Source organism: Aspergillus aculeatus (assembly GCF_001890905.1).
Source record: "Aspergillus aculeatus ATCC 16872 unplaced genomic scaffold ASPACscaffold_6, whole genome shotgun sequence".
Lineage (NCBI taxonomy): Eukaryota > Fungi > Ascomycota > Eurotiomycetes > Eurotiales > Aspergillaceae > Aspergillus > Aspergillus aculeatus.
The window spans coordinates 858,944-884,948 of NW_017962981.1; the positions used below are offsets into that span (position 1 = coordinate 858,944).

The 26,005-nt window shown below is 53.7% G+C and overlaps 7 protein-coding genes and 1 non-coding gene across 8 annotated transcripts; 5 read left to right on the plus strand and 3 right to left on the minus strand.

The window, feature by feature from the left end:
• The first annotated feature begins 268 nt into the window (after window positions 1-268).
• Window positions 269-3,304, plus strand: ASPACDRAFT_77752 (Sin1 family protein). Its single transcript, XM_020205033.1, has 3 exons — window positions 269-534; window positions 622-1,098; window positions 1,160-3,304. Exons 1-3 carry the CDS (start codon window positions 512-514, stop codon window positions 3,180-3,182), a joined length of 2,523 nt encoding a protein of 840 aa, XP_020057206.1. The 5' UTR covers window positions 269-511; the 3' UTR covers window positions 3,183-3,304.
• A 2,057-nt stretch (window positions 3,305-5,361) lies between these two features.
• pkaC (cAMP-dependent protein kinase catalytic subunit pkaC) lies at window positions 5,362-7,032 on the plus strand (the record flags this gene model as incomplete). The annotated part of the gene is made up of 4 exons (XM_020202520.1): window positions 5,362-6,204; window positions 6,271-6,524; window positions 6,575-6,949; window positions 7,005-7,032. The coding sequence occupies 4 exons, from the start codon at window positions 5,362-5,364 to the stop codon at window positions 7,030-7,032; spliced, it is 1,500 nt and encodes a 499-aa protein (XP_020057207.1).
• Window positions 7,033-8,261: 1,229 nt separating this feature from the next.
• On the minus strand, window positions 8,262-8,694 carry tim13 (protein translocase subunit TIM13; the record flags this gene model as incomplete). The annotated part of the gene is made up of 2 exons (XM_020203473.1): window positions 8,262-8,459; window positions 8,566-8,694. 2 exons carry the CDS (start codon window positions 8,692-8,694, stop codon window positions 8,262-8,264), a joined length of 327 nt encoding a protein of 108 aa, XP_020057208.1.
• A 359-nt stretch (window positions 8,695-9,053) lies between these two features.
• ASPACDRAFT_77753 (legume-like lectin family protein) lies at window positions 9,054-10,888 on the plus strand. The gene is made up of 7 exons (XM_020205034.1): window positions 9,054-9,141; window positions 9,250-9,509; window positions 9,596-9,619; window positions 9,699-9,769; window positions 9,846-9,927; window positions 10,024-10,284; window positions 10,359-10,888. Exons 2-7 carry the CDS (start codon window positions 9,411-9,413, stop codon window positions 10,797-10,799), a joined length of 978 nt encoding a protein of 325 aa, XP_020057209.1. The 5' UTR covers window positions 9,054-9,141; window positions 9,250-9,410; the 3' UTR covers window positions 10,800-10,888.
• Window positions 10,889-11,041: 153 nt separating this feature from the next.
• Window positions 11,042-12,128, minus strand: ASPACDRAFT_117419 (uncharacterized protein; the record flags this gene model as incomplete). Its single annotated transcript, XM_020196055.1, has 2 exons — window positions 11,042-11,343; window positions 11,378-12,128. The coding sequence occupies 2 exons, from the start codon at window positions 12,126-12,128 to the stop codon at window positions 11,042-11,044; spliced, it is 1,053 nt and encodes a 350-aa protein (XP_020057210.1).
• Window positions 12,129-12,911: 783 nt separating this feature from the next.
• On the minus strand, window positions 12,912-12,982 carry ASPACDRAFT_t138. The gene has a single exon. It is a non-coding gene; the product is annotated as a tRNA-Gly (tRNA).
• A 137-nt stretch (window positions 12,983-13,119) lies between these two features.
• Window positions 13,120-15,190, plus strand: ASPACDRAFT_117421 (uncharacterized protein). Its single transcript, XM_020196056.1, has one exon. It carries the CDS (start codon window positions 13,287-13,289, stop codon window positions 14,955-14,957), a length of 1,671 nt encoding a protein of 556 aa, XP_020057211.1. The 5' UTR covers window positions 13,120-13,286; the 3' UTR covers window positions 14,958-15,190.
• Window positions 15,191-15,238: 48 nt separating this feature from the next.
• Window positions 15,239-17,243, plus strand: ASPACDRAFT_117422 (PRCC domain-containing protein). The gene has a single exon (XM_020196057.1). The coding sequence runs from the start codon at window positions 15,629-15,631 to the stop codon at window positions 16,994-16,996; it is 1,368 nt and encodes a 455-aa protein (XP_020057212.1). The 5' UTR covers window positions 15,239-15,628; the 3' UTR covers window positions 16,997-17,243.
• Window positions 17,244-26,005: the final 8,762 nt, after the last annotated feature.

A 26,005-nucleotide genomic window follows, 5' to 3' on the forward strand; every position in this document is an offset into this window, starting at 1 on the left:
CAAAGACTCTAGTTCTAGTAGTCACTGAGATGAGACAATGTCTAATCTATGGTGTGTGATGAATTGTATAGATTGACGCGACTTTCTTTCCCTGGACGCTAAGCCTCTTTTGGTCTAACAATGGCGGCGGTGCGGAGATCCGACGACTGCACGGGATCTCCCCCTCCCGTGTAACTACGCTCGGGTGAGATTGATTGCCTCCTCCACAAACCCACCGTGCGGTCTCACTGCCTTGGTTACTTATCTCTCGTTACCGTACCCATCTCTCCTGCAGCTCCCCAGGCTGGTCCTGGTTGCAAGTGACACTCTCTTTTCTTGACCGCCAACCTATCGCTCCTCAAGTCTGGCGCATCTATCCACACTTCCCTTTGTTACGCCGTTCTAGGACCATGTCCACTCGATCACCGATAGCGATTGCGCATCGTCCGACGTGAATGGTGGCCACTTTTGGCTGCAACCTACCTTTTCGAACTCCCATTCTATTCGCATTCCACCTTGCGCTCTCTGGAAAATGTCGCTCCTTCACAATGAAGAGTATGTTACAGGATTGCGATCTCCGCATCGCCTATGTTACGCGGCGGTGGTTCGTGTGTTGTTCTAGGGACTGATGGGGGTTTCTAGTTTCACGATATGGCAACTGCGCACTTCTTACCTCTCGACCATTAAAGATGGAATCGGTGACCGCCTCATCAATGTGAACAATACCGTGCTCAATACTCCCGGTTTTCGTGCTGCGGGCTGGTCTTCCGCCTCCGCCAACCCCAACACCCAGACCGGCGCCGCCCAAATCAAGCGGACATACTCGCCTCCCATACCCCTCACCACAGCTGTCGCCTCGGAATATTATCAACTTGGTATTGCCAGAGATGCCAATGAGTCTGCGAGGCTTGGGGCGGGGGAAGATGGCGATGACGATGAAGGCGGGATGGTGACAGGAAAGAGTAACATGGACATTATCGGACGGCGGAATTTCAGAGGGAAGCGCACGCACCGGAGGGATCGCCAGCAAAATGATCAACAGAAGCATCGGGAGGCTGAGGAAGACGATAGTAGTGATTTGAGTGACGAGAGCGACGATGATGGGGATAGCGCTCCAAGGTTGGTGATTCGATATTCCTCGAAACAACCCGGGAACCAGCTAAATGCTCACTTACTGCAGCGGTGCCAACCAGATGAAGTTTCCGAAATTGCCCATACGAACAAGAGCCGGATCGTCGCCGATACGTTCAACTGATCGCCAGGAGGGCCCTCAGGTCATGGTCACCCCTCCATCGCATCCAGCTATGGGAACCCATTACCGCACGGGTTCGTTGGGAACTGCTGTTAGTAGCGTCAACGAGCGACCGCGCCGCGATACAACTACAACGGCCAGCAGTGACCTTTCGTCCGACAACGATCTCAGTTCATCGCTTTTCAAGCGGAGACAGATCCAGTTCTCCGGACAAGATCAGGTCATCGAACTTAGGAAGCACCGACACGGGGCGGGTAACAGAGACCTCGAAGAGCTGGATGAACAGGCAGAGGACTCCGGTGCAGAGTCGGTGGGTTCGGCTCTCTCATCGGAGTTCGATGCCACCGCGGGGTCGACATCACTCTTGGAAAATGTTGGTATTACCGGTAGCTTGGATTCCTCCTCGCCAATCGCGTTGATGCACAAGTTGCAGAATGGGGCCGGATCACAAACCGCATCGCCACGAAAGTCCCGGACTCCCGCACCAGAGTTGCAGGACCTCCCGCCGCCGCGTCCGATCAGCACGATCCAACCGGTAAGTCTGCTATCGAAGGCCCTCAATGCGCGCAAGCAAGCGCCTACGAACCCGGTCGAGAAATTTGCAGTACTATCTGGCAAAGGTCTGACCGATGTGCTCAATATTAAATTGTACTTGCCATTCTCTACTGATCCGGATGAGCCATTGGATCTGCCAATTGCCCGGGAGTCGAAGCTAGCGGAGCAGCCAGCCCCAGTGACAGTCGTGGAAGCCATTGGGTTGGCCCTCTGGCGATACACAGAGGATGGTCTTGAACCGGCTATCGATCGGAACAAGCTCACGGTGAACATGTGGACTCTACGGATGGTGGAGGATGGTGAAGTCGAGTATGACTTTCCCGCACTTAGCCGCACATCTCCAATCGCCGATTTTACCTCGAACAACAACCGGGCTGCTGGCCGCCGTACTCGTGGGAAACAGTACGATGAATTCGCCCTTGTGGAAGCGTCCAGTGCCGAATTTGAGGAGAATGAGCGTCTATTTCCCATGTACAGTTTGGCACCATCTTCGGAGGATAGTAGTGCCGATGTTGCTGCAAGTGCACCTGCTCTGACAAGCCAGCCTATGCCGCAGGCCAAGGCGCCCCGTCCGAACCCAATCCTTGGACAGCCCTTTTCCTCGGCTCTCAACGACAATACTTTGACACCTGCCGATCGGCCAGCTGTGCCTACGTCTCATGCTACCCCTCGCCTAGGGGTTTCCAAAACGTTGAAGATCCGATACACCAATGTAGAGGCCTCGACACAGGTAATGACACTCAATACCTCAACTGATAGCTACATTGCCGAGATTCTTGACTCCGTGTGCAAACGCTGGGGCCTTGACAAGGGCAACTACCTGCTGAAGGTGATGGGATCTAGTACAATTGCACCTTTGGACCGAACAGTGGAAGCTCTGGGCAATCTCACCGACCTAGACCTCGTGCGCCGGCGATTTGGACCTCAAATGACTGGCTCTCCGGGCAGCTCATCGCCCAATGCACCCCTTCTCATTGACAGCAACACCGCTCCGGTTAAGAAAGGAAAGAAGAGCGGCCAGCGGATGCTACACCCTCTCACACAGAAACAAGACCTTACTGGCGGCTACTATCGACGATACTACGTGTGGCGCAAACAGTCTATGTCGTTCACGCAGTCCAACCATCGGGTTTTGACGTTCGACAACGATTACATGCATATCATGCCGGCGGATACGGGCAAGACGGTATCCGACACGAAGACGCGGTCGATCAGCTTCAACGACGTAGTGGGGTGCAAAGTGAGTCGACGACACCCTAAGAACTTCCGGGTGGTGGTTCTGCGCGGCAACGATGCCAACGAGCAGAAACGGTATGACTTCGAGGCGCGCAATGCTCTCGAAGCGGTGGAAATCGTGGATGAGATCAAGAAAAATATGGCCCATTATCGCATCTAGGCATGCGGCCTTTTCGAGACCATTGTATTTTTGTTACGCGGGGAGGGTGATCATCATTGGGGATGAAACAGCATTTTGGCATGGAGTGCAGCGGGCGTTCATCTATATTGTGTTCTTTTTTTTTGGTCGGTGGGGGAGGGGGTGGGTTCGTTATTCAATTCAGCCTTGATGGCAATCGAAATACCGTACATAAAAACATACAATCTGTTGAGTAATCAACAGACCGATAACTAGCGTTGAAGGATTAAGGTTTTAAGTCAGTGTAACACAAGACAAGACGCATGCCACAGCATGGGCAGGCAAGCCATATGGCGAATATGGGGAGAGAAGAGGACGGATGCAAGCGTCCCATAGTCTGGCCCTGCTCACCCGAAAACATACATGTGTAGACGGGATAGGCGCAGGCTCAACCATTGAAATCGAAGCTTAAAAGGGTGGACGAGGCCGAGGAAAAAAACACCCCGAAAGCGGGGCGATCCACAACCGACTCAAGCTAGACTAGACTAGATTGGCACTAGACCACTTGGAGGTATGAGTAGTAGTTACTGAGCCTATCCATCTAGGCGGGGCGGTCAGTGATGAAGTCACCGCCAGGCCAGTTTGACTGACTTTTCAAACTCTCACTGGTAACTTTGAATGATCCATACAGTGCATTCACAGTGTTCTACTGTAAGGAGTAGTGCGTGCCACGTTGACTCCGGAACTCAGTCGACTCATTTACTCCCCCCTTATCAACCCCCTCGTTTCACAACCGGATCAATGCAGCTTCAACTGCAGAGTGACATGCATGTCTTATCTCGTGTGGGCGGTTGCTGAGTGGGAAAAGAGAGTTTGAAACATTCAGGAGGGAACAGGGAACCAAGAGTAACCACCTAACTACAGTGCACTGTTACATGTTGGACAGTACTTTTTACTGAAGGCATATCCGGTCTATCACGTCAGGACGGATTTTAACCGTTGGCGGAATCGCTCTATCAATTGGTCGATGATCTTCGGAACAGCCGATCTGAGAACGGAGGGATGATGACCTCATCGCATCGGAGCTGGATGAGGATTGATGTGAATGATGAGTATGACATCTCCCAGAGGGCCTGGTCCATGGTTCGTGGCGACTTTGATGGGTTATGAGCCTCGGTGGGAAAAACAGGTCATGATGATATAGTAGTTAGTCTATCTCCAAGGTCATTATCCTTCCATCCTTCGAACTCGTGGAAGGACGGACTGATCAGGTCTAGATGGTCGGGTGGTCGGAGTTTATTCGGGAGGTGTTGATTCATGAGAGAGACACAATGCTTGTCATTCAGCTAGTCTATTGATGGAGATCGGACTTGTGTGGTGTAGTGGACAGACAGTACCTGCACCTGTAGTTATAGCAATTGTCTACTAAGATATAGCCAGGCCCCATTAACATTATCCCTGATCTAACTGGAGCTAAGTGAATCTAGGTAAGGACAGTACTAACTTATGCCCAGCCAGCCTTGAGCTTGACGCAAATCCAAACCCCGCTTCTTCTTCTTCCTCTTCCTCTTGAGAGGTTAACTTCCAGCTGTTTTGGCTTCCCTTTTTCCAACCTCCTCTTCCCATTAAGTCCCTTTCTTTTCTCGGTCTTTCTGTCTGCTCTTCTCGTACTTTTTCTGTCTCCTCGTTCTTCTCCGCACCGTCAAACAGTCAAGAGATCGATCAATTCTTCTTGTATCCATCCTTCGACCCAATTGAGTTTCCGTTGACCGCCGTCTCAGTTCAGAGTTGAGACTTCTGCTTGGGTGGCTCCGCTGTATCCGCGCCCGAACCATCCATTCCAAACGAAAAAGAGCTGATTGAGACAAGAGAGGGAAAGAACTTAAAGTCAGAAAAAAAAAGGAAAGGGAAAAAAAAAAGCAGGCTGCTTGTTGCCCACGTCTCAATCAATCCGGATCCCCCCTCCTTTGCTGTTCCCCTCCCCCTCCAACTCCCTTTTTGCCCTCCTCGAAAAGTGCAGTTGCGGTGCTGCAAAAGAGGGGCTGAGACTAACTACTCTTCTCTCGTGTCGTGCACACAATTCCGTCCCCTCCTCAACCCTCCCCTTCCCCTCAACGTATCTCCCAAATCCTCCAACTTCTTATTTACTCCCACATAGACCTTCGTGTATGGTCTGTGTGTTCGTTTTGCATTTCAAACTTGTTTCAGATTCCTCTTCTCGATGCCTAGTTTAGGAGGACTGTTGAAGAAGCGGCGAACTAAGGATTCGCAGACCCTCTCTAAAGAGCTTGAAGCCGGTTCGGCCCAGACGCAGACGTCACCAAACGCTGCCGAAGACGACCACAACCACAACCACCACCACCACCATAACCCTCTTCACTATCTCACTCACCACCACCACAATAATCCCGACCACCACCAGCAGCAAAATCAGCAGCAGCACCAGCAAGAGCACCAGCAACCTGCTTCCAATTCCGCCACTACCGCTGACCCCGCAAATCAGCCGCAAAATTCGGCCGCCAACCAGCTCAACCGCTCTTCCACAGCCGATCAATCCAACGAGGGTCAACCAGTCTCCATGCAATCTACCGTGTCGCAAGCGTCGCCTTCTCAACACACCTCCGGTGTTTCACAGTCCAATGTCAATGCCGCCAGCATACAGAACATAATTCACTCCTCCCAGCAGGGCTCAACGCACTCTGGCTCCGGCAGCCAGGCGCAGGGTCAATCAGCCAATCGCAATGATGCTCGTACCACCAAGGGAAAATACTCCCTAGATGACTTTATTCTGCAGCGCACATTGGGAACCGGCAGTTTTGGTCGTGTTCATCTAGTGCAGTCCAAGCACAACCATCGCTTCTATGCCATCAAGGTGTTGAAGAAGGCGCAGGTGGTCAAGATGAAGCAGATTGAGCACACCAACGACGAGCGTCGTATGCTGAACCGGGTCAGGCATCCGTTCCTGATCACTCTCTGGGGTACCTGGCAAGATTCGCGCAACCTGTATATGGTCATGGACTTTGTAGAAGGTGGTGAACTTTTCAGTCTGCTGCGCAAGTCCCAGGTAGGTGGTCGCACAATGCTCCGTGGTCTCGGAGTCCTTCCCTGAGTCCGTGCTAATAAGCTTCAGCGGTTCCCCAATCCTGTCGCTAAGTTCTACGCCGCTGAGGTGACCCTTGCCCTGGAGTACCTCCACTCTCAGCAGATCATCTACCGAGATCTCAAGCCCGAGAACTTGCTTCTGGATCGGCACGGACACTTGAAGATCACCGATTTTGGTTTCGCGAAGGAGGTTCCTGACATCACATGGACCCTCTGTGGAACCCCCGATTACCTGGCCCCGGAAGTCGTGTCTTCCAAGGGCTACAACAAATCCGTGGACTGGTAAGAAGCTATCCGCTGGTGGTCCTGCAGCACTGCTAACTCTACTAAAGGTGGTCATTGGGAATTTTGATCTTTGAGATGCTCTGCGGTTTCACACCTTTTTGGGACAGCGGCTCCCCTGTGAAGATCTATGAGAACATCCTGCGAGGCAGAGTCAAGTACCCGCCTTACCTGCATCCCGATGCCGTCGATTTGCTATCGCAGCTCATCACAGCGGACCTCACCAAGCGTCTGGGAAACCTTCATGGAGGCTCTGAGGATGTGAAGAACCACCCCTGGTTCGCCGAGGTTACCTGGGACCGCCTGGCTCGGAAGGATATCGATGCTCCTTATGTGCCGCCCATCCGGGGCGGGCAAGGTGACGCCAGCCAGTACGACCGGTATCCTGAGGAGACGGAACAGTACGGCATGGGTGGAGAAGACCCGTATGTATCCCTATTCGATTCCCTTTCGCGTTTAGCCTTGCTAACTTGGAATAAGTCACGGCCATCTGTTCCCCGACTTCTAGTGGTCGCCATGGTTCACGATGAAATGAAATCCCGCCTTTCCATGGATTTGTTCTTGCTGAATCGAGTCGATTGATGGTTCCGGGGGCGTTTAAGAGCGGGTATAATCCTCCCCGGAGTTTCTCCCGAGGCTATCTCCTAAAATAGCCTTATCTTGAATGATCACTTACCACTGTTGCTGCGATGGATTTTGCTCTGCGTCGGCTTGTCTGTTTCCATGATCGCTGGCCGAATCAAGCCTTGGCTGCTTCCAGACTTTAGAGCATATAACAATATGGTCTTAACCTGTTCATATATCTCTTTATCTCTCTTTTGGGAACTGGCTCAACCCTTTCTCCGTTCCCGTCCCTCGATTCCTGTCTCTCTTGATGATTTATAGGCGCGACTCGGTTTTCACTCGCACGGTTGCTCGAACCAGAAAACACCGTCCTCTGCCTATGGCTTGCTTACTTTCTGCTGCTGGTTGTTATTACGAAGGGACGTGGCTGGAGTTACTAACCGCGGTGGCGGTGCTGAATCTTGCGGGGGCGCAGGTCTGCTGTCCAACCAACCACGACCGCTCATTGAATTGGTGTCGTGCTTTTTTCTGTTATCTATGTTGTGCAAATATGGGGATATATTCGGGTTTTCTTGGATCGTTTCTCTTTCCGTGTCGCGTGTGGAGGCTATTGTATCATGTACATACAATTGGGGATATTCTAATAGCTATAAAAGTCGACCTTGGAGATACGTGATCAACACGACTACCACTCGGTAGTTGACGTTTGAGAAGAGAAGAGAAAACAAGGAAAGAAAAGACCTAGATATTGGAATGGCTGAAGAGACTCTTTTTAAGCTCGAGCAATCGCCCGACCCTGTCCTTTCCAAAGAGCAAGTGTAGGTAAGGGCCCCCTCAAATGACCACCCGATAGTATACATAGGAAACACGAACCCCCACAATGCTTTGCATCCTGGGTTCCCGCTTCACGCAACACGCGTCTACAAGCCCAGAAGAAAACTATCAGCTCTCAGGCCTGCTACTCACTAGCACCACTTCCACTACTCCCACGATACAGGAGGATGAACGGTCAACGCCGAGACCCAACCGACATAGCCCCTTCTTCTTGTTCTTTAACCCAAATGGAAGAAGGGTGGAAATTTCGAAAAAGGTATTCGACTCCGAAAAAATCTAGAAATACAGAGAGGGAAAACGTTGTTTATATTGTTTTTTGTGTAGGAGATCTGCTTCCGCTCACAGAGAAACACCGGACAGGTCGGCGCCGCCCAGGCTCTTGGATTCCTTGGAGACACGGGCGATGTAGGCGCGGCTGCTGGCGTTCCAGAAGCCGATGTACTTCTCCATGCATTGCGACAGGCAGGTGGACTCCTTGGCCGTGAGGGAGGAGCCGGGCGTGGGGACGCAGGCGTCAAAGCAGTGCTCGTTGACCTTCTGTGGGGTTTTGTTAGATTTGTGCTTTGTTGGAATCAAAACGAAGGGGTGCTGGGTATGACTCGGAGATGAAGATAAGTAAGTAAGAGGAGGGAGGGAGACATACGCCGATCAGGCTTCGGGCATTGCTCATGGCGGCCTCTTCCTGGACCTGACGGATGAGCGAGGCCTTGATCTCCTGGCTGGTGGATGGGGAGGAGGCCTCGGCGGAGGAGGAGGAACCGAAGAGGGCCATTGTGTAGAGTTAGAGGGGAGGTTTTGAGGAGGTGGGGGCGTTGAGAGCAGAAAGAAATGTGGTTAATATACAAAGAGTAATGAGTGAGGAAAATGGGTTCAGTGGTATCGGAGAACCGTGACGATTTGGGGGTTCAAGATCTTGCGGCCGCGGAGATCATATTGTGGCTAGTGTCCGGTCCGATGAAAAGCTGCGCCACGGCAATGAGCTAACTAACCGTACCGGCGATGTGGACACTTGGAGAGTTTCCCGCTATGTGGTTGTTTAGTTATAGATCCCTTCTTCTCATCCAACCACCACACAGACACACACACACCACCTGTCATTCTCTCTCTCTCTCTCTCCTCCCCTCCGACTAACTATCTCCGGTGTTCGTTCTTTTCTCACCCAACTTTTTTGTGAAACTCCTTTTTTCCCGGAGTCTTTTTCCTTCTTCCGCCAAGTGAGGTAAGTTCTGGATTTCTGGATTGTTTATTTGAGTTTCCTCCAACCCTCAAGCTTGCTGGCCATCTGACGTGTGGGGGGAGGGTGCTCGTTTACCCGAACCTTTGCCAGAAGCCGTTATACGTCCTGGTGACCAAATTCAAAAACAACAAAGCTGTCTTTCTCCCGTTCGCGACCTGTTGCCGACCTTGCGCGCTTTCGTCGATTGTTCTTCGATCTCACCGACCTTTGGGTGTACAGCCAAGTTTCAATTAAGATTGTGTGATATCACCATGCTGCTTCCGCGGCTTTCGTCTCTCCTCTGCTTTGCTGGCCTCGCTTCGGTCCCACTGGCCAATGCCTACGACGGCGATGATGTGAAGAGCATCCCGGTGTGTAGTAGCCCAAACCCAAGACGATCCATTATTTCTATCCTGGATCATTGATAAACTAATGCGACGCGCGGAGGGTGGTATAGCTTCGGACCCATAGTCTCGCACCGGTGGGTTTTCTCTTTCGCACCACGGCAATCAATACGCATTACAGCCTTTTGTTGACAATTGACTTGTGATAAACAATAGCCGTACTTGGACTCCGACTTCCAAAGCCGCTGGTTCGATTTTGGTGGTGATACGATAATCCGGGCGGACCAGTACGAGAGATCCCCCGACACTTTCGGTTTGGTGTAAAACTGACCACTTGCGCGTTGCGTTGTCCTTTCGTTCCAGATACATCCGTCTTACCTCCGATCGACCTTCACAGCAGGGATGGATCTTCTCTCGAGTGCCCTTGACCGCGACGAACTGGGAGGTTAGTTTCAGTTGTGCTTGATGGTTTGCACGGTGGGGGATATTGGTTTGTGAGGGGGTACGGTGGGCTGATATGCGAGACGTTCTGTTATAATAGATCGAGGTCGAGTTCAAGATCCACGGCGCCGGTAACCTGCACGGCGATGGGTTCGCCATGTGGCTCACCAAGCAGCGCGCGACGCAGGGTCCCGTCTTCGGCTCAACAGACAACTTCGAGGGCCTGGGCATCTTCTTCGACACCTACAAGAACAACCGCCCCGGTACTACGTTCCCCTACGTCATGGCCATGATGGGTGATGGCCAGACCTCCTACGACCAGGCCCATGATGGCCGCGCCAATGAATTGGCTGGATGTTCTGTACGTTTTTTATCTGTTCTACTTTGCTTGCGGAAGAGAGGACCATGCTAATTCGTTCTTTAACCGAACAAAAGGCTCGCGGTCTCCGTGGCGCCTCCATCCCCACCAAGGCCCGCTTGACCTACTTCCAGGATAAGACCCTGACGCTGGAACTGCAGTACAAGAAGGAGGACACCTGGATCCAGTGCTTCGAGCTGAACGCCGAGGACAAGAACATCGCCATCCCCTCCGTCGCCTACCTGGGTTTCTCCGCGGAGACGGGCGAGCTCAGCGACAACTTCGACATCGTCTCCGTCAAGTCCCAGAACCTGTACAGCGTCGGCGGCGGCAGCCCCGGTGCGAAGAGCGGGCCCTCGCGCGCCCGCGGGCAGGATACGGCTCGGGTCAAGCGCCGCCAGAAGAAGGGCAGCTGGGGCTGGTTCTTGTTCAAGGTTGTGCTGTTCCTGGCCGCGGTCGTGGGCGCGTACGTGGGTTGGACTGCTTATCGGTCCAAGCAGCGGTACTCGAGATTCTGAAGTGGGGTGGGTGGGTAGATAAAGAGATGAGAAAGCTTTTAGTTTCTTGTGCATGCGTATATGAATTCGACTGAGCAGGTGAAGATTTCTTAGCCTTGAGGACTTACGGTGTTTTGGTAATCGTTGTATTAGTCGTAATCTATAGGTCGAGGGTATCAATCGCTAAAAAAAAAGGACGTGCCAGTGATGCATATATGCCAACTGGACAAAGTCGGACCGGGTCTCTCCAAATCCACCATCTATCAGGCAGAGTCCCTGGTCCTGAGATCATTCCACAAGTGATCGATAATCTGAAACACCTCCGTCACCGAGCGCAGCACCGCCTCCTCGATCCCGAGCACTCCATACCGCTGCTGGATCTTATCCGGATGCCAGCGAACGCGCTCCGCCTTCAGCACCGCCAACAACTCCGATGACCCGTTGGCAGCCTGAGGGGAATGTCGCATGAACGCCTCCACATTTTCCTTGCTCACATCCTTCCGCTTCCCCGATTCCACCGGCCAGAAGACGAGATTGCGGAAGCTGCCCTTACCCCCTCGATCCCCTCCCTCCCGCCCCCCCCTCCTTCCCCGGGGTACCAGCAGCAGCAGCAGCAACTTGAACAGCCCCATCCAACCTCCCCCAACACCCGAGATAAGCCTCCCACCCCTCCCTCCACGCCTTCTCGCGCTTCCGCTCCCTCCCGCGCCGCAAACTCGCCTCGATGGCCTCATCGAACGCCTTGCGGGTATTCTCCCCCGCCTGCCGCTGTTTCTCCTGCTGGCGCTTCCGATGCCGCTCCGCCCGCAACCGCTCCTGCTCTTCGAGCATCCCCTCCCTTGTCCGCTCCCACATCTTGCTCCGCACGTAGGCCGCGTACTCCTCCTCGTCCATCTGCTCGAGTTCCCCCGAGGGGCCCGTGGGCACGGAAGGGATAGCGTACGTGTGGATCGGTTGCCCGTAGACGGATTCCCAGTAGGTGGCGCCTTCGTCGTCGCCGAGGGCGTCGAAGAGGGATTCCCGGAAGGCGGTGTCGGGGTCTAGGTCGAAGGTTGTTGTTGGTGTGGAGGCTGGGTCGGGGGTTGGAGGGGTGGGTTGGTGAGGGTGGCGGTTGCGGTGGGCGCGGCGGGCGCGGTGGGCGGTGTGACGGGTTTCTTTTTCTAGGGGGTCTTTGGGTGTGCGGTTGGGTTTGTCTTTGGTCTTGGAGCTGGGGCGGGAGGGCGATTTGAAGCGGAATCTTTTGCGGCGGGGTTGTTGTTGCTGGTTATCTTGGGAGGAGGGGTTGGACGGGGGGGAGTGAGGGTTCAGGGGTCGGGTTGGACAGGAGGTTCGGTCTGTTGGTTCGGGCATTTTGGTGAGTTTGAGGTGGTGAAGTGGTAGGTGGTGGTATGAGATTGGTGATGGTTGTGAAAAGGTGGGGAGAGGATGGCGTGGTTGAATGAATAATAGATTCGGTTCACGGCATTGTTGAGGTTAGGATGTTCGATGGGAGAAAGGAAGGTGGAATTGCGGTGGTAGGCAAGGTGATTCGGTGGTGTTGGAGCAGTTCGTGATGAGGTTAGGTGTTGGGAAAGAGTGACGGTGTCGAGATAATGACGGTGGTTGGTTTGGTGTTGAAGTAAATGTTGAATGAGCCCAGCAGTGGAAACTACTCCAGACTCTTGGCGGGGACGGAGGGCGGGATTGACGACGGATTACTGGATGCGGTGTAGCGTGACTGCACTGAGGGACTACAAGCTAACTTACTACATAGTACGTACTGTATAACTAAGATCACGTTATAACATTTTAGAAGCTATCTTCAACATCGAATAAGACCCCTGCGTACTTGCTTCGTGGTTGTATCAGCACACAGAGGCGTCGTAGTCTTGCCCCTCTGAGCCCCCGATTTTCTTGTCGCTGAATCTCCTGGCGAGCAAGGAACCTCCAGATGGACCCATTCGTTGCAGAGCTGTAACGATACTCAACATCCCTCCATTACGAGGGACGTTCTCCAGAGGTAAACTGTGCGCGTCCTTGGCTTCCTTTCTCTGGCGACGCCCTTCCCATGTTTAGCATCATTCGCTTCGGTGGGTTTCAAAAAGGCATTTCAGCTGCCCTGCAGGTAGCAAATAAAAAAGATAAAAGAATAAGTGCATCATCCGTGAATCGAACACGGGCCTCATCGATGGCAACGATGAATTCTACCACTAGACCAATGATGCTAGTTGATATCATTTGGTTTGTTTTACGGTAGGATATAGCCGCGCAAATTGATCTAGTCCAATTCGGTACAATTTAGTCCATCCCCCAATCATTTATTACACTTTTAGATGTTAAATTACGATGACTTACCCTGGTACCAATGTGCAATCTTAGGGCAGTATGAAGTACTGGACGCAATGCTTATCAACTAGCGCAGAATCGGTTATCAGAACATCAGAACATCAGGTTATCAGGCTATTCATCTTCAACCATCATCCCATGAAAGCGGGGTAAACAGATCCTCTTGCGCAACATCGGATCATCATGTTTTCAACCCAAGAAGCTGTACAAAATGTATTCAAGCAGTTCCCGGCTCTCTATCGTGGTCCGGGCGGTGCAGTGGCCATTCTTGAAGATGGAAACGTGCTTGGTCAACATGTCTGGGGATACGCTGATATCGACCGGCGTATTCCGATGACCTCGGAAACGATGATGCCTATCTGCTCGATCACCAAACAGATGGTGTGCATGTGCCTTAAGGCACTGGAAAGACAGTTACACTTTCATCTCGAAGGCGATGACCAAGTCCAGTCGCATTTAGAATCCCACTTTCGCGAGATCTGGCCCGAAAACCTCAACTCCTTCCCAGAACCCTCCAGACCGAGTCTCCGTCAACTCTGCGACAACCAATCCGGCCTACGAGACTACTGGGCCCTGACTACACTCTGGGGCGCTCGACCGGACGGAGTCTTCTCATTACCCGAAGCCGGTGAAAAGATGCTCGAGCGCCTAGGTGCCCCTCATTTCACCCCAGGGACCCAGTACTCCTACGCCAACACCAACTTCCACATTCTGGCACGGGTCATCGAGCGCTGCAGTCGCACCTGCTTTCCCTCCGGAAACAAGCCGCTGGGCGAGTGGCTCGGCGAGCATGTTTTCACACCGGCAGCAATGGCGTCCGCGCGCTTGCATCCGGACAATGCCTCGTTGCCTGGAGATTGCGTGGGATACGAAGGGGACGAGGCGCGCGGCTACATCGCCGCTGTCAATCGGATCCACTGGTCCGGCGACGCGGGCGTCGTGGCTTCGCTGGCAGACATGATCGCGTACGAGAAGTTCCTCCATCGCAGCTGGGCGGACGAGACGAGCATCTATCGAGAAATGGCCCTCCCTCCCACTTTCGCGGACGGGACCCCGGCCCCCTACGGCTACGGCCTCGAGCACGTTGTGGTGGCGGGCGTGCCGACGGTTGGCCACGGGGGTGCTCTGCACGGCTACCGGCTGCACAGGCGTCACGTTCCCTCTCAGAAGCTCTCTGTAGTGGTAATGTTCAATCATGAGGCGGACGCCGAGAAGGCAGCGCAGGCTATTTTGGCGAGGCTTCTGAAGAAAGACGAAGTGCTACGCTCAGTGTCCCATAGTGTGACACTCAGCTCGCAAAATTGGCCGGGATACTACTGGGACGAAGAGGCTTGCCTGGCCATTGAGGTGAAGAATCGCCCTGATACTGGCGATATTGTCGTCACCTACGCGGGCGAACCGGACACTTTGGTCCCCATGCGACCAGATCGGGCTGAATCTCGCACCACTTTGGCCACGCTGGAGGATGACCGTCTCCGTCTCGACTGGCCGCAGCCGAATAGGAATATCACTGCTCACCGGCTTGTCCGCTCTCCTACACAGCCAGACGAGAAGACTTTTGCTGGGACTTATGTCTGCCGCGAACTGGACTCGACTTTCTATTGTGCCGAAAGTGGCGGACTGCTGTATGGATACTTTGATGGCTTTCTCGGCCGTGGTCTAGTGCATTTTATGCGTTACTTGGGCGAGTGCAAGAACGGATCAGTGTGGGCCTTAGCCTGTCCGCGGGGAATGGATGCCCCTGCGCCGGGGGACTGGAGTCTCTGTTTCACTCGTAGAGAGGATGAGACAGTCTCGGGGGTGACGATCAGTTGTTGGCTGGCTAGGCGTGCCGTGTTTGCACGGAGGTCGTAGCGGTTGGCTTCAGTCAGATATGGCATAAGCCCACGCTTACGGTATGCCTCGTCTGGGCTTTTCAATGTTCTCCATAACGGCGTTGTGACTCATATGTAGAGGATTATTCTAGCCAGCCAATGCTACTCGTAGAGTGACAGAACTCAAGCAGGAAATTGAGCGTTTTGACCTGGACGGTAGCACTATAGACTTAGGGCTACAGCATGGCTGTTATCTTATCTGACGATCATGTGAAAGAGCAGCATGATGTCACAGAAATTCCTTTTGATGCAAGCTATGGGATCGCATTTGACCAGGACATTTTGCACGAGCCTCAGCGACTCGAATCATATCTCAGCTCGTGGCAGATAAGAGTACCAAGCGACAAAACCCACCTGAAGTATACGCGCAAGGCCCCAGCAATACACTCAAGCTAGAACCACTAACTTACCACGGAGGTCGACACACCGCCCGTATTTCTGCCTGAACCATCAGGCCTCTAAAGCTACTACCACCTTAACGTTACCAGACCATCGCCGCGCCTGCAGCGCCAGCCAGCCCAGCCCGCAATCCCGCGCGCATCTCCGAATATTTGTTCCCTCAATGCAACCACCACCACTACCACCATCGCCTTCATTACCACCTCCTCAACCTTCATCACACAGCTCGCATATACACACCCACGAATCACAATGGCCCTAGTCGCCTACTCCGACTCGGAAGCCTCCGACTCCGAACCCGAAACCACCACCACCACCACCACCACCACCACGACGAAGAAACCCACATCCACCGCACCAGCACCAGCACTACCCTCCACAATCACCACCACAACAACAACCTCATCAACAACACCAAAACCCTTCCAAATCGACCGCAGCAACCCCCGCAAAATCCGCGTCGCCCTCCCGGACCTCAAACCCGACACCAGCACCAACGAAGACACCGACGGACCCGCGCGCAAAAAGCCCCGAATTGGCGGCGGTGGCGGCGGCGCATTCGCGGGATTCAATGCGCTCCTCCCCGCTCCCAAGAAACCCGCAGTTACTCCTAAACCGTCTGCGACCGGATCCACGAGGAAGGTATTCAGTCTGAAGACGGGGGCGACGCCGGGGTTCGATCGGCAGGCGGACGCGGAGATGCGAAGTGAGATGGCTTTTGGGCGGTTGGGCGAGGATGAGACAATTCCGAAGGCGGGGAGTTTGCGGGGGGATAACGATGATATTCTTGGGGAAGGGGAAGGGGGGCAAGGGAAGAACGAGGGTTCGAAGGCGAATATGGATACGAAGCCACCGCCGGAGGTCAAGTTGAAGGGGAATCCGATGATGTTTAAGCCGTTGTCGGTTGGGCGGGGGACGCAGGGGAAAGGGAAGCGGAAGGCTGGACCTATTGCTGTAACCGGAAGTGGTGGTGCTTCGGGGCCGTTGAAGAAGGATCTAGGGGGTGGTTCGTCTGCTGGTGCTGCTGCTGGTGTTGCACCACCTGTAGCGGCGGCTGCGCCAGCGCCAGCACCAGCACCACCCAAACCAAAGATCAGTCTGTTCTCACTCTCCTCGTCGACAGAGGAGACCGTCACCGCGCCAGCACCAGCACCAGCAGCCTACGAACCCCTAGTCTACACCAGCACCCAAGAAGCCACGGCGCCCGCCGGCCCCGAACCCCCCGCTGCCGCTCCCGAACTCGCACACCCCTCCTACCCACCAACTTCAACCACAACAGGAAACACCACCCTCAGCGCCATCGCAGATGACCTCAACCTCACTCGCGCCCAAAGGCGCCAGCTCTTCGGACGGTCCGCCGACCCCTCCGGGCCAGCCGCAACCGCAGCAGCCCCGCGGGTCCTCCACTTCAACACCGACCGGGAGTACGCCGCCAACCAGCAGATGGCCCACGAGGACCTCGCGGCCGCGCAGCATAACCCTGTCCGGGCGATCGCGCCGGGCAAGCATACGCTGCAGCAGCTGGTCAGTGCGGCGAGCACGCAGCGGGAGGCGCTGGAGGAGAGTTTCGCGACGGGGCGGAGGAACAAGAAGGAAGCCGGGTCGAAGTATGGCTGGTAGAAGATTATCTATCTTGCTGGTGGGCTGGGTTGGGTGGTGATTGAGGGATTTCTTTGGCTGTTGGCCGCCGAGGGCCAAGGGTCAAGGGGGAAGTGGGAAGTGGGAGGTTGGAGGTGAAGTCTGATGCTGACGTCCAGGCTGTGTATGTAGTTACCATTTGATTGGTTTTTTTTTCCGATGGATAGGGATGGACTGCCTTGTAAATTTAATAAGATACGGCAAACGTAATCTACGTGGGAGAATCTGCACCTAAGAGTGTCTTGTAGCAAAGTTGGGCAAAATTGCACAGCTGCTTTGCGTCATGCTAGAGTGCATGCATGATGTTTTGGTTCATGAAACAAATGATTTTAGCTTACTCTATGCTGAAGTCTACATTCCAAAGCAGCTATCATGTATGAAATCTATTTGCTAAACTATATGCAACCAGTATATACAGTAAATGCTAACCCAGAACTTTTGTATCTAACCCTAACAAAACACCACCCCGTCGAAACACTAAGAAGAAACATCCACCACCTCGGCGAACCACTGCTTCAGCGCCGTCGCCAGAACCGCGGGGAGCTCGCGCACATCACGCACCACCAGATAATACGGGAAGGGGAATCCTTCGAGGTAGCGCTTCATCTTTAGCTTCATCTCGCCGCTGCCGCTGTCTAGGTCCGGCTCGAAGCTGGCCTGGGTGAGGTCGAGGATGGAGCTGCCCTTGACCGCGTCGACGATGATGAAGACGATCATGATGCGCTCCTCCTGCGCCTGGCGCACCAGGCGGCTGATGGTCTCGTGGTCCTCGCAGATGCCGTCGGAGATGATCAGCTCGAGCTGCCACAGGTCGGCGTTGCCGCCGCCGGGGGACTGCTTCCAGCGCGCCTCGCGGAACAGCGCGATGGAGTCGGCGATCAGCTTGCGCACGTTAGTGCCCGTCTGCTGGTAGCTGAAGTGCTGGAAGACCTGGGTGCCGGCCTCCGAGGAGAACGGCTTGCCGAACTCGTGCGCCACCCGCACGTGGTCCTCGTTTCCAAAGCCGAGCACGCACAGGTCGCCGGCCTCGAGCATGCTCAGACTCTTCGCCACGAGCGCCAGCGTCTCGAAGGCTAGCTGCCCACTGCCGCTCTCCAGCATGGACTTGCTGTCGTCGACCGCCAGCATGATCTGGTAGTTGCGCTTCGAGGGGATCGACCGCCGCATCCAGATCTTGTCCCGCTTGTACTGCGAGGCGATGTACGGGATGATCCGCTTGATGTTGAGCCGCTTGCCGGTGCGGAAGTCACCGCGGAGTTTGGTCGCAAGCGTGGGGGCAAGGATAAGCCGCAGCTGCTCCGTTAGCGACAAGGAGAGATCGGTGGTCGCAGACTCATAGTACGACCAGAGTCGTTGAGCTTCGTCCCGTGGCGTAAGCGGGGGAAGGGTCGAGGATAGGTGGATTGCAGCCAGGTGTGCATCGACCTCATCCAGTTCCTCATCGGCTGCCTCCTGGCCTGCAGTAGCATCTGCCCGCTCCTGGCTTTGAAGGTTTCCAGGGATGAAAGCGCCGGCCGTCTGCGACTCAGTGGGGGCGCTTCCCTGGTCGAGCTGCATCTCGTCTTCAAGACGGTGCTCGGGGAGATCCTGGATGTTGTCGTCGGTGATATCTGGCAGGAGTTCATTGTTCTCGTCCGGCTTGACATCCGATTCGACGCCCTTGTTCTGGTCGAGAGCCTTGGCTTGTTCTTCGTTGGCCTGACCAAGCGCTTGGGTGTCGGCAACATCGTCTTGATCCGCAAGATGTTCAAAGTCGGCATCCGCCATATCAGTATCCTCAGGCAATTGAGTTTCGGCCTCATCGTCTTCCTGCTTGGAAGCATCCATTATCTCCTTCTGTCGACGATGCCATTGTTCGAGGACGTCACCCAGTTTCTTGAACGCTTGGAGTTGAGGATCCTCTGGGTTGGAATCGTTGGCGCCGCCTTCATCCTTATGTCTTTGATTTTCATCTCCCTCCTGTGCAGCGCCAGTCTTCTGCTCTTTCTCGTCAGAGGGATCGGTGGAGCCACTCTCCTGCTGCGCGTTACCAGACGAGCCCTTCTCCTGGTTCTGATCTTGCTCGGCTCCCAGGCCACCGTTGACAGCTTCGCTGGGAGCGACCTCCTCGCCAGCAGCCTCGTTCTCATCGCGTTGGGCGAGGAAGTCATCCTCCTGCTTCTCTTCTTCCTCTGCCTCTTCGCCGGCCTCATTTGCCTCATCATTACCTTCAGCCTCGTCCGCATCGCCCAGCTCGTCATCGGGACCAGCTTCCTCGGTCTGATCAATCTCCTGCTCCTCCCCATCCTGTTCCATGGTCTCATCTTCGACGCCGTCTCCCTCCATTTGCTGCTCTTCTTCCGCAGGAGGGAGGTCATTATCCATCATATCATCATCAAGGCCGTCGTCTTCCTCAGGCTCTTCGTTACCCTTCTCATCCCCATCCAGTTGCATCTCCTCTGGAAGATCGAGCGCCTCTTCTTCCTTGGCATGTGGATCGGTAACATCCATATCTTCACGCCCAACAGCCTCACCCTCCTCATCAGGAGCTTCTTCACCTTCTTCGTCATCTTCTTCCTCTTCCTCCTCTTCACCCTCCTTGTCTTCACCCTTCTCAGCTTCCTGGCCAGGTTGCTGGTCAGGCGCGGCTGTCTGCTCATCATTCTCCGCCGCGCCCTTGCCCTCTTGGGTCTCAGTCTCCTTCTGCTGATCATCGTGCTCGCCATCCCACATCTTCTCATCGACAGCCGAGGCATCGAGATCATCAACATCGCCTACCTCTTCATCAATATCATCCTCTTCGTCTGAGCCGCTTTCATTGTCATCTTCGTCGTCTCCCTCCTTCCTCTCGCCTTCTTCACCCTGCATCTCCTCCTGATCCATGTTGACCGCATCTTCAGAGTTCTCAATCTCTTCATCGGTCTTCTGCTTGTCCTCCTGGGCGAGTTCCGTCAGGTCCTCGTCGTCGGCTACATCCTTGCTGATATCTTCGGCCCCCTCTCCCTCGCCAAGACCGGTGCCACTCTCCAACTGGCCAGACTTGCTTTCCTCCGTGGACGGCTCGGACGGGCTACAGAAGCCTTCCGATGCGATCTGCGTGAACGATTTAGCGAGGATGTAAGACATCTTACATGTCTCCTTGTGCACCGTCAGGTAGCGATCGACCACGTCTCGACAGATATGCGCGAACTTATTCAAGATCGGCAACAGGGTCGCCGTCAAGGCAATGGCAAACGGGAGGCTGGAAGGCGAGCGAGTCTGGAGGTGCTGCAGCTTTTCAAGAACAGACTCGAGGGAAGTCGAGATGTCGGCCATGCGAAGGAGCCTGAGTGCCCGGACGAAGAAGTCGTCACTCCGGGACAGCGCACCAGGGGCGGTGATTTGCGACGGAGCTTCGTTCAGCTTCTGGATACTGACAAGGATCTTGTCAGCGGCTGCGATGAGACTCGAGTCGTATTCTTCAATGGAAACGCCAAGGTCATGGCTCCTAGACTCATATGCGACGGCATTGACCGTCGACCATGGGATGATCTGGCCCAGAACAAAGGACAGGTCAGGGCGCTCCTCGGTCCATGTGGCGAGGTTAAAGTTCAGCCTCGTGAAAGCCGTGCAAGCTTCTTCTACGGTGGTCTTGTGCACACGTGAAGCCATTCCCTCAGGCAACTCGGGGAGATGGCTCAGTGTGGTCTTGAGGCGGTCAAACGTGTCTTTCCAAGCCTGTAGGCTCTCAATCACGCCTGTAGAGTTGATGCCCGAAAACTTGGCGTGAAGTCCCACGACAGTGATTGCCAGGCCGATGATAGGAGCCAGCCATGCAACTGCCCTTGTGATATCATTTCTTCCATTCGAGAAACCCGAATGGGCCTTGAAGATAGAGAGGGGATCGGCGGTCCAGAGGTTGGCGACCTTGGAAAGGAGTGAATCAAGCGACTTCAAATTAGACAGTGCGGGAGAGATCGAAGTCCTCTGCTTACGGACGAGGTGCAGAAGGTGCTCCACAGATCCTGAGCTTCTGGATATCTCGACGTTGCTAAGATCCTCAGAGTAGTCGCGCGCCGCTAAGCGGACACGAGGCAGCAGGTCCAGGAAACGGTGGAAATATGAATCTGCCTTCTTAAGCAACTGTGCGTCGGCCATGCCAGCTTCGAACGCCGGGATGGTGGCAAGGATTTGGGGAACAGATGCCTGTGCCTCCAGCAAACTGGTGTTGACGTTACGTTTCACACCCATTTCGTAGATCCGGTGTAACGTGTCAGCATAGAAACGACGCTTCTGAACCTTGAGATGCTGGACATCATCCTTGTTCTCTTCCGTCAAGGTCTTCGGGGTCTGTGACTTGAACTCCTTGATACTCTCAACGACATATTTGACAAAGCTTTCGAGGTCTTCGGCAACATCGAATTCTTTCGAGATCGAACCATACACCTGTATCATGCTGCTAGCAGTGTTGTCGGGGTTCTTAAATCGAGGTGGTCTATCGATCCAGGCTTTCTCCTCTGTCTGACACATCGCCAGGGCTTCGGGGAAGACGAAGGAAGGAAGAACCAATCGTTGAGGAGCAGTAGTATCCTCGTTGTCCTCTGGCATGTCTTGCTCTAGGATAGGCTGAGCTGGCTGGGCCAGAGCCTCTCTATACTTGCGGACCAACTTGAAAAGTTTGACGTGTGACCGTCTAGCACTTTCCCGGAGGGCGACAATGTTGGTATCCTTCCAGCTAGCAAGCTGAATCTGCTCCTTAATATTCTTCTCAAGTGCCTGCCTCTTTTCAGCCAACAATTTAAGCACAGGAGGTTCAAACTGTCTATAACGCTGGAGGAAATTGTCGAGAGCAGACGTGAGTTGACTCAATGACGGAAGATCTTCCACATAGAGCAGCAACAAAGACTGGAAGTTCTTAATCAGTCGGAGACGCTCGCTGTATTGTCCAACAGTGGCGGAGCGGAAGAACTGCTCCAGGGTTGCGGTAACCTCTTGAATGTGGTCCTTCAGCTCCATTTCACCGGATTCAGCGATTTGGATCGGAGCCCGGACCAAGGCCTCGTAAGTGATGAACCACCATGAGCTGACATCCTTGAGGCATTTGTCGTTCTCCAAGTCCAAGAGTTTGGCCCAGGTGGTCAATTCAAGTCGCCGCCAGCCAATGATAGTGCCTGTGATCTCGTCATACAGGGAGGCTGCTGAGTACTCTCTGCTTGCCACCAACTGCCATTCATACACAAGGCTGTGAAGCTTTTCAACCTTAGTAAGGAATTTAGCAACAGGTTCAGTGTGCTTGAACTGGAGAATCTCTCTGCAGCATTGAATAACGTCTGCGAGAACTGCGTGGTCGGGCCAGGACTTCTGGATTTGAGCAAACCGAGCTTTCGTCGACAGAGTTAGGTCAACAAGCTTCTTAGCTTCGACCATATTCGAATCCACGTAGAAGTTGTAATTCTTCCCCGAGGTGACTTCGCCTGATTTCAGAGCATCCTCAAGCAACAGAAGAACGCCGGAAAGTTGCTCCTTGGGTTGGCCATCAATGGTCAATGAGCCGTTGTTCGATCGTAAGGAGCCCAGTAACAGAGATGATTGCTTGACATAGGCCGACAAGACTTCCGCTTGGTTTTCGGAATTGAAGAGCTTAGCGTGCAAAGATGCAAGTCGGACGGAAATCGCTTTGGGGTCGACACGGCTTGACACCTTTCCTTCTTCATCTGCAATCTCATCGTACGTTGGGAACAATTGACGCAACTCGTTCTCGTCGACTTCCTCTGCATCCTCCCAAGATCCCTTGTAATGATATAGTTCGTTCTTACGAGCTTCTTCCTCTTGGTCCTCTCGCAACTTAACTTTCCAGAGAGCATGGAACTGTTCGAACAAACGACGAAGAGTGTCGCGTCCGTTCCGAGTGGATATCAGCCCCTTGTCCGCGTTCTCAGCCACGCTGAGCGCTGATAATTCGTGGAACCACAGATCAGTGTTCAGACTAGATTCAAAGTGAGACTCCTTGTGAATGCTCCCAGAAATGGGGTGCACAAGGCCACCAAGGAACGGAGTGGTCTCCCTAATGGCTTTGATGATTTGCACATCACTGGACTGGCGAGACTTGCTCGAGGAAAGGAACAGACCCAAGTCAAGAAGTTGTAGGAACCGAACGACTAGAGTCGTGATGTCGTCGTAGGAACGGTAGTTCGCCGTAAGGCGTCTACTGAGCTGGCGAATGTTTTCACGAAGAAGATCAACCATCCGCTGTGACTCCGCATCGCTGTCGTCTCCCGCAAAATTGATGTTCTCCGGGTGGCGCTCAAGGACTGATCTTACGAGACTAGAGAACTCGCCATGAAGGATATTAAGTTCGGAGGTCTGCGGTCTGGTGACAGAAGAAGGCGGGGGTGCTGAACCGAGGTTGCGCAGTTCTCCCTGCATGATTTCCTGTCGCAAATTGGACGATTGTCCAGAGAAGCCGACCTCAAATGACGAGATAGCTTTACCTCTTGCCGTTAGCTCCATCGAGCGCTGGGCATGTCTCTTCCTTTGAACAACCAAGCCCAACGAGGGATCAAATGGCTTATCTGGAACAAAAAGCTGCAAGAGAATGACAGCCAACTGAACGATGCCGGCGCCTGTGCTATCCATCTGTTCTGCCATCAGGGACGACAACAGGTGCGGAAGCTGGCTTTGTGCGAAGCTCTTGAAAAAGTGGTTGTCGGGCAGGTTCGAGGCTAAGTTAATGCTCGGGAGCGAGAAGCCCTTGTGTGATCCCTGAGATTCGACACCACGGAGGATAGAAACAATCTGCTCCAGAGATTGCGGCTCGAAGAGATCTTTGTGAAGCATGACAAGCTCGGTAGTCAAACTTGCCATTGCTTGTCGAAGAAACATGGCCTGATTAATGGCAAGCTCGCCACTCGTAAGGGTCAAGGCCTTGGAAAGTGTTTTCTTCTCCATCTCCAAAGCATTCATCTGGCCCAGGCTTGTGGTTCCAACGTAGGCCAATCTTTCCAACAGCGACAGAGACAAAGTTCCACTGACTGCAGCGCCGAAAGCCGACGAAGGTTCACTTCCCGCGTATAAAGAGAGCCTGTTCAGGATGACAGGGATTTGAGTCTTCAAGCTTGAAGCATCAAGGGGCCTGGCGGGACGTCCAGCAAGTAGCGGCAGGATTGATTGCACAACTTGGTCTTCGACTGTCTGGCCGTTACGTAGTGAGGAGAGATCGTGATATTGACATAACACCTCGAACTCGCTAGAGAAGTAGGGCTTTTGCAAGGCATCTGCATCTGGCACGCAAGCTGCGAGGTCAACGACTGTTTGTCGTAGGTCCTGAAATATGTTAGCAATGAAGAGCATAATGAATAATCACAGATGTTCTTACCTGGATTGGGTATCCCTCATGGCCGCTCGAAAGAATGGCTTCCTGAGCTGCAATCAAAGACTTGCGGACCTGGCTCAATTGAGACAAATCAAGATGTGTCTTGGTAGCAACTTGGGTAAATTCTAGAGCAATATTCTCCAACTCCAGAAGAGCATTCAGTTGGTCCTGGGTAGCAGAGGTAGCTGGCCTCCACGACTCCCAGATTCTCTGCATGCTCAGGCCTGTGGTCAATGCCCAGTTCTCATGGAAACGATCAAGAGCTTGGGAAAACGCCAGACCCAGTGGTTTCAAAGGGGCCCACCCGTCAAGCAACGAGGCGGACAATTCTCTTCCAAGCTGAAGATAAATCTGGAACTCGCCCTGGTCCACCTCGCTCGCGGTAGTCAAATTGTAGATGTCGGAGCAGAAATTGATCATTGCACGGAGTGCAGGGACCACTTCGGAAACTTGAAACACGGTTTGATCTAAGCTCTGAATAAAATCGTAGACAGCCTGGCCGCAGTCGGACAAAAAGGCTCCCACTGGCTGAGTTGCATCTTTCATCAAGGAAGGAATGCGGCCAGAGGCGAGAGAGCGTTCCAAGCTGTTCATTTGGCTTGGCTTGAGATTCTTTCCGGATTCGTTGGCCCGCAATAAGCCCTGCCTCAGGCCCTGCAAGCCGAGCTTAGACTCCTGGAGTTGTGCCAGGACCATGAGCCAGCCAAGAGGGACACTTTGGTGCATTATCGATGCAAGAGGTTCGTTCACCAGAGGATGAAGAGGTTGATAAATGCCCTGCGTGGCGACCGAGGCAAAACCAACTGCGAAGTCCGCTTTGATACAGTCAAAAGGTCTGCAAGACGAATTGTCATGTATGACGGAAAGGTATCGCTGCAGGGCTGCCAGAAGTGGATCGTCCGCATTGACTGAGGAATAGAACGGGAGAAGCCCCTGTACGCGCTGAAGATATGAGAGGTCCGCGATCGAGAGATGATCCAAGCACGCTTCATGGAGGAGAGAAACGGACTCATCGCCCTCGAGAGCCGTGGTAACGTCCAGATTCCACAGGGACCGAAGACGGTATAGTGAGGATTGGCAGGTGTAAGCAGGCACAGAGGAGATTGCGAAGTTCGAATCTTCCTGGGGCAAGAATGAGATCTCAACACAACGATTCCGCATCGCCCGAGACAGCTCGCCGTGGCGAGGGTCCATAGTCAAGAAGAGCCTGAAATTAGGGTGCGGCTTGATAATTCGAGCATTTCCATCCTCTGTACGTTGTTCGTTCAGGATCAGAGTTCCGTTAGGTTCCGTCAACGAGTTCAATCTGTCGAGGACTGACGGGTTGCAAAGATTCGCATTGTCAAGAACAACCCACTGTCCATTCTGGACTGCCTGCGTTAAGACACCCTCTGTCCACTCAAACCCGACTTTCATTTTGTCCATCTTGTCGGAAATGCCTGATAGGCGCTGAGCCCGATTGGCATACTCCTGAAGAAGAGGTTGGGGGTAAGATTCATACAGCTTCACAAGCGAAGCAACCACACTATCAAGCGACACATCCGGGCTCTGTAGACTCTCATAGAGCTGAAGAGGAATAGACGAAAGGTCCGCAGTGTCTCTCGCGGCATACGCGGAAATGATCTGTCGCTGAAGATACTGCGAGATCTCCAGAAGCAAGG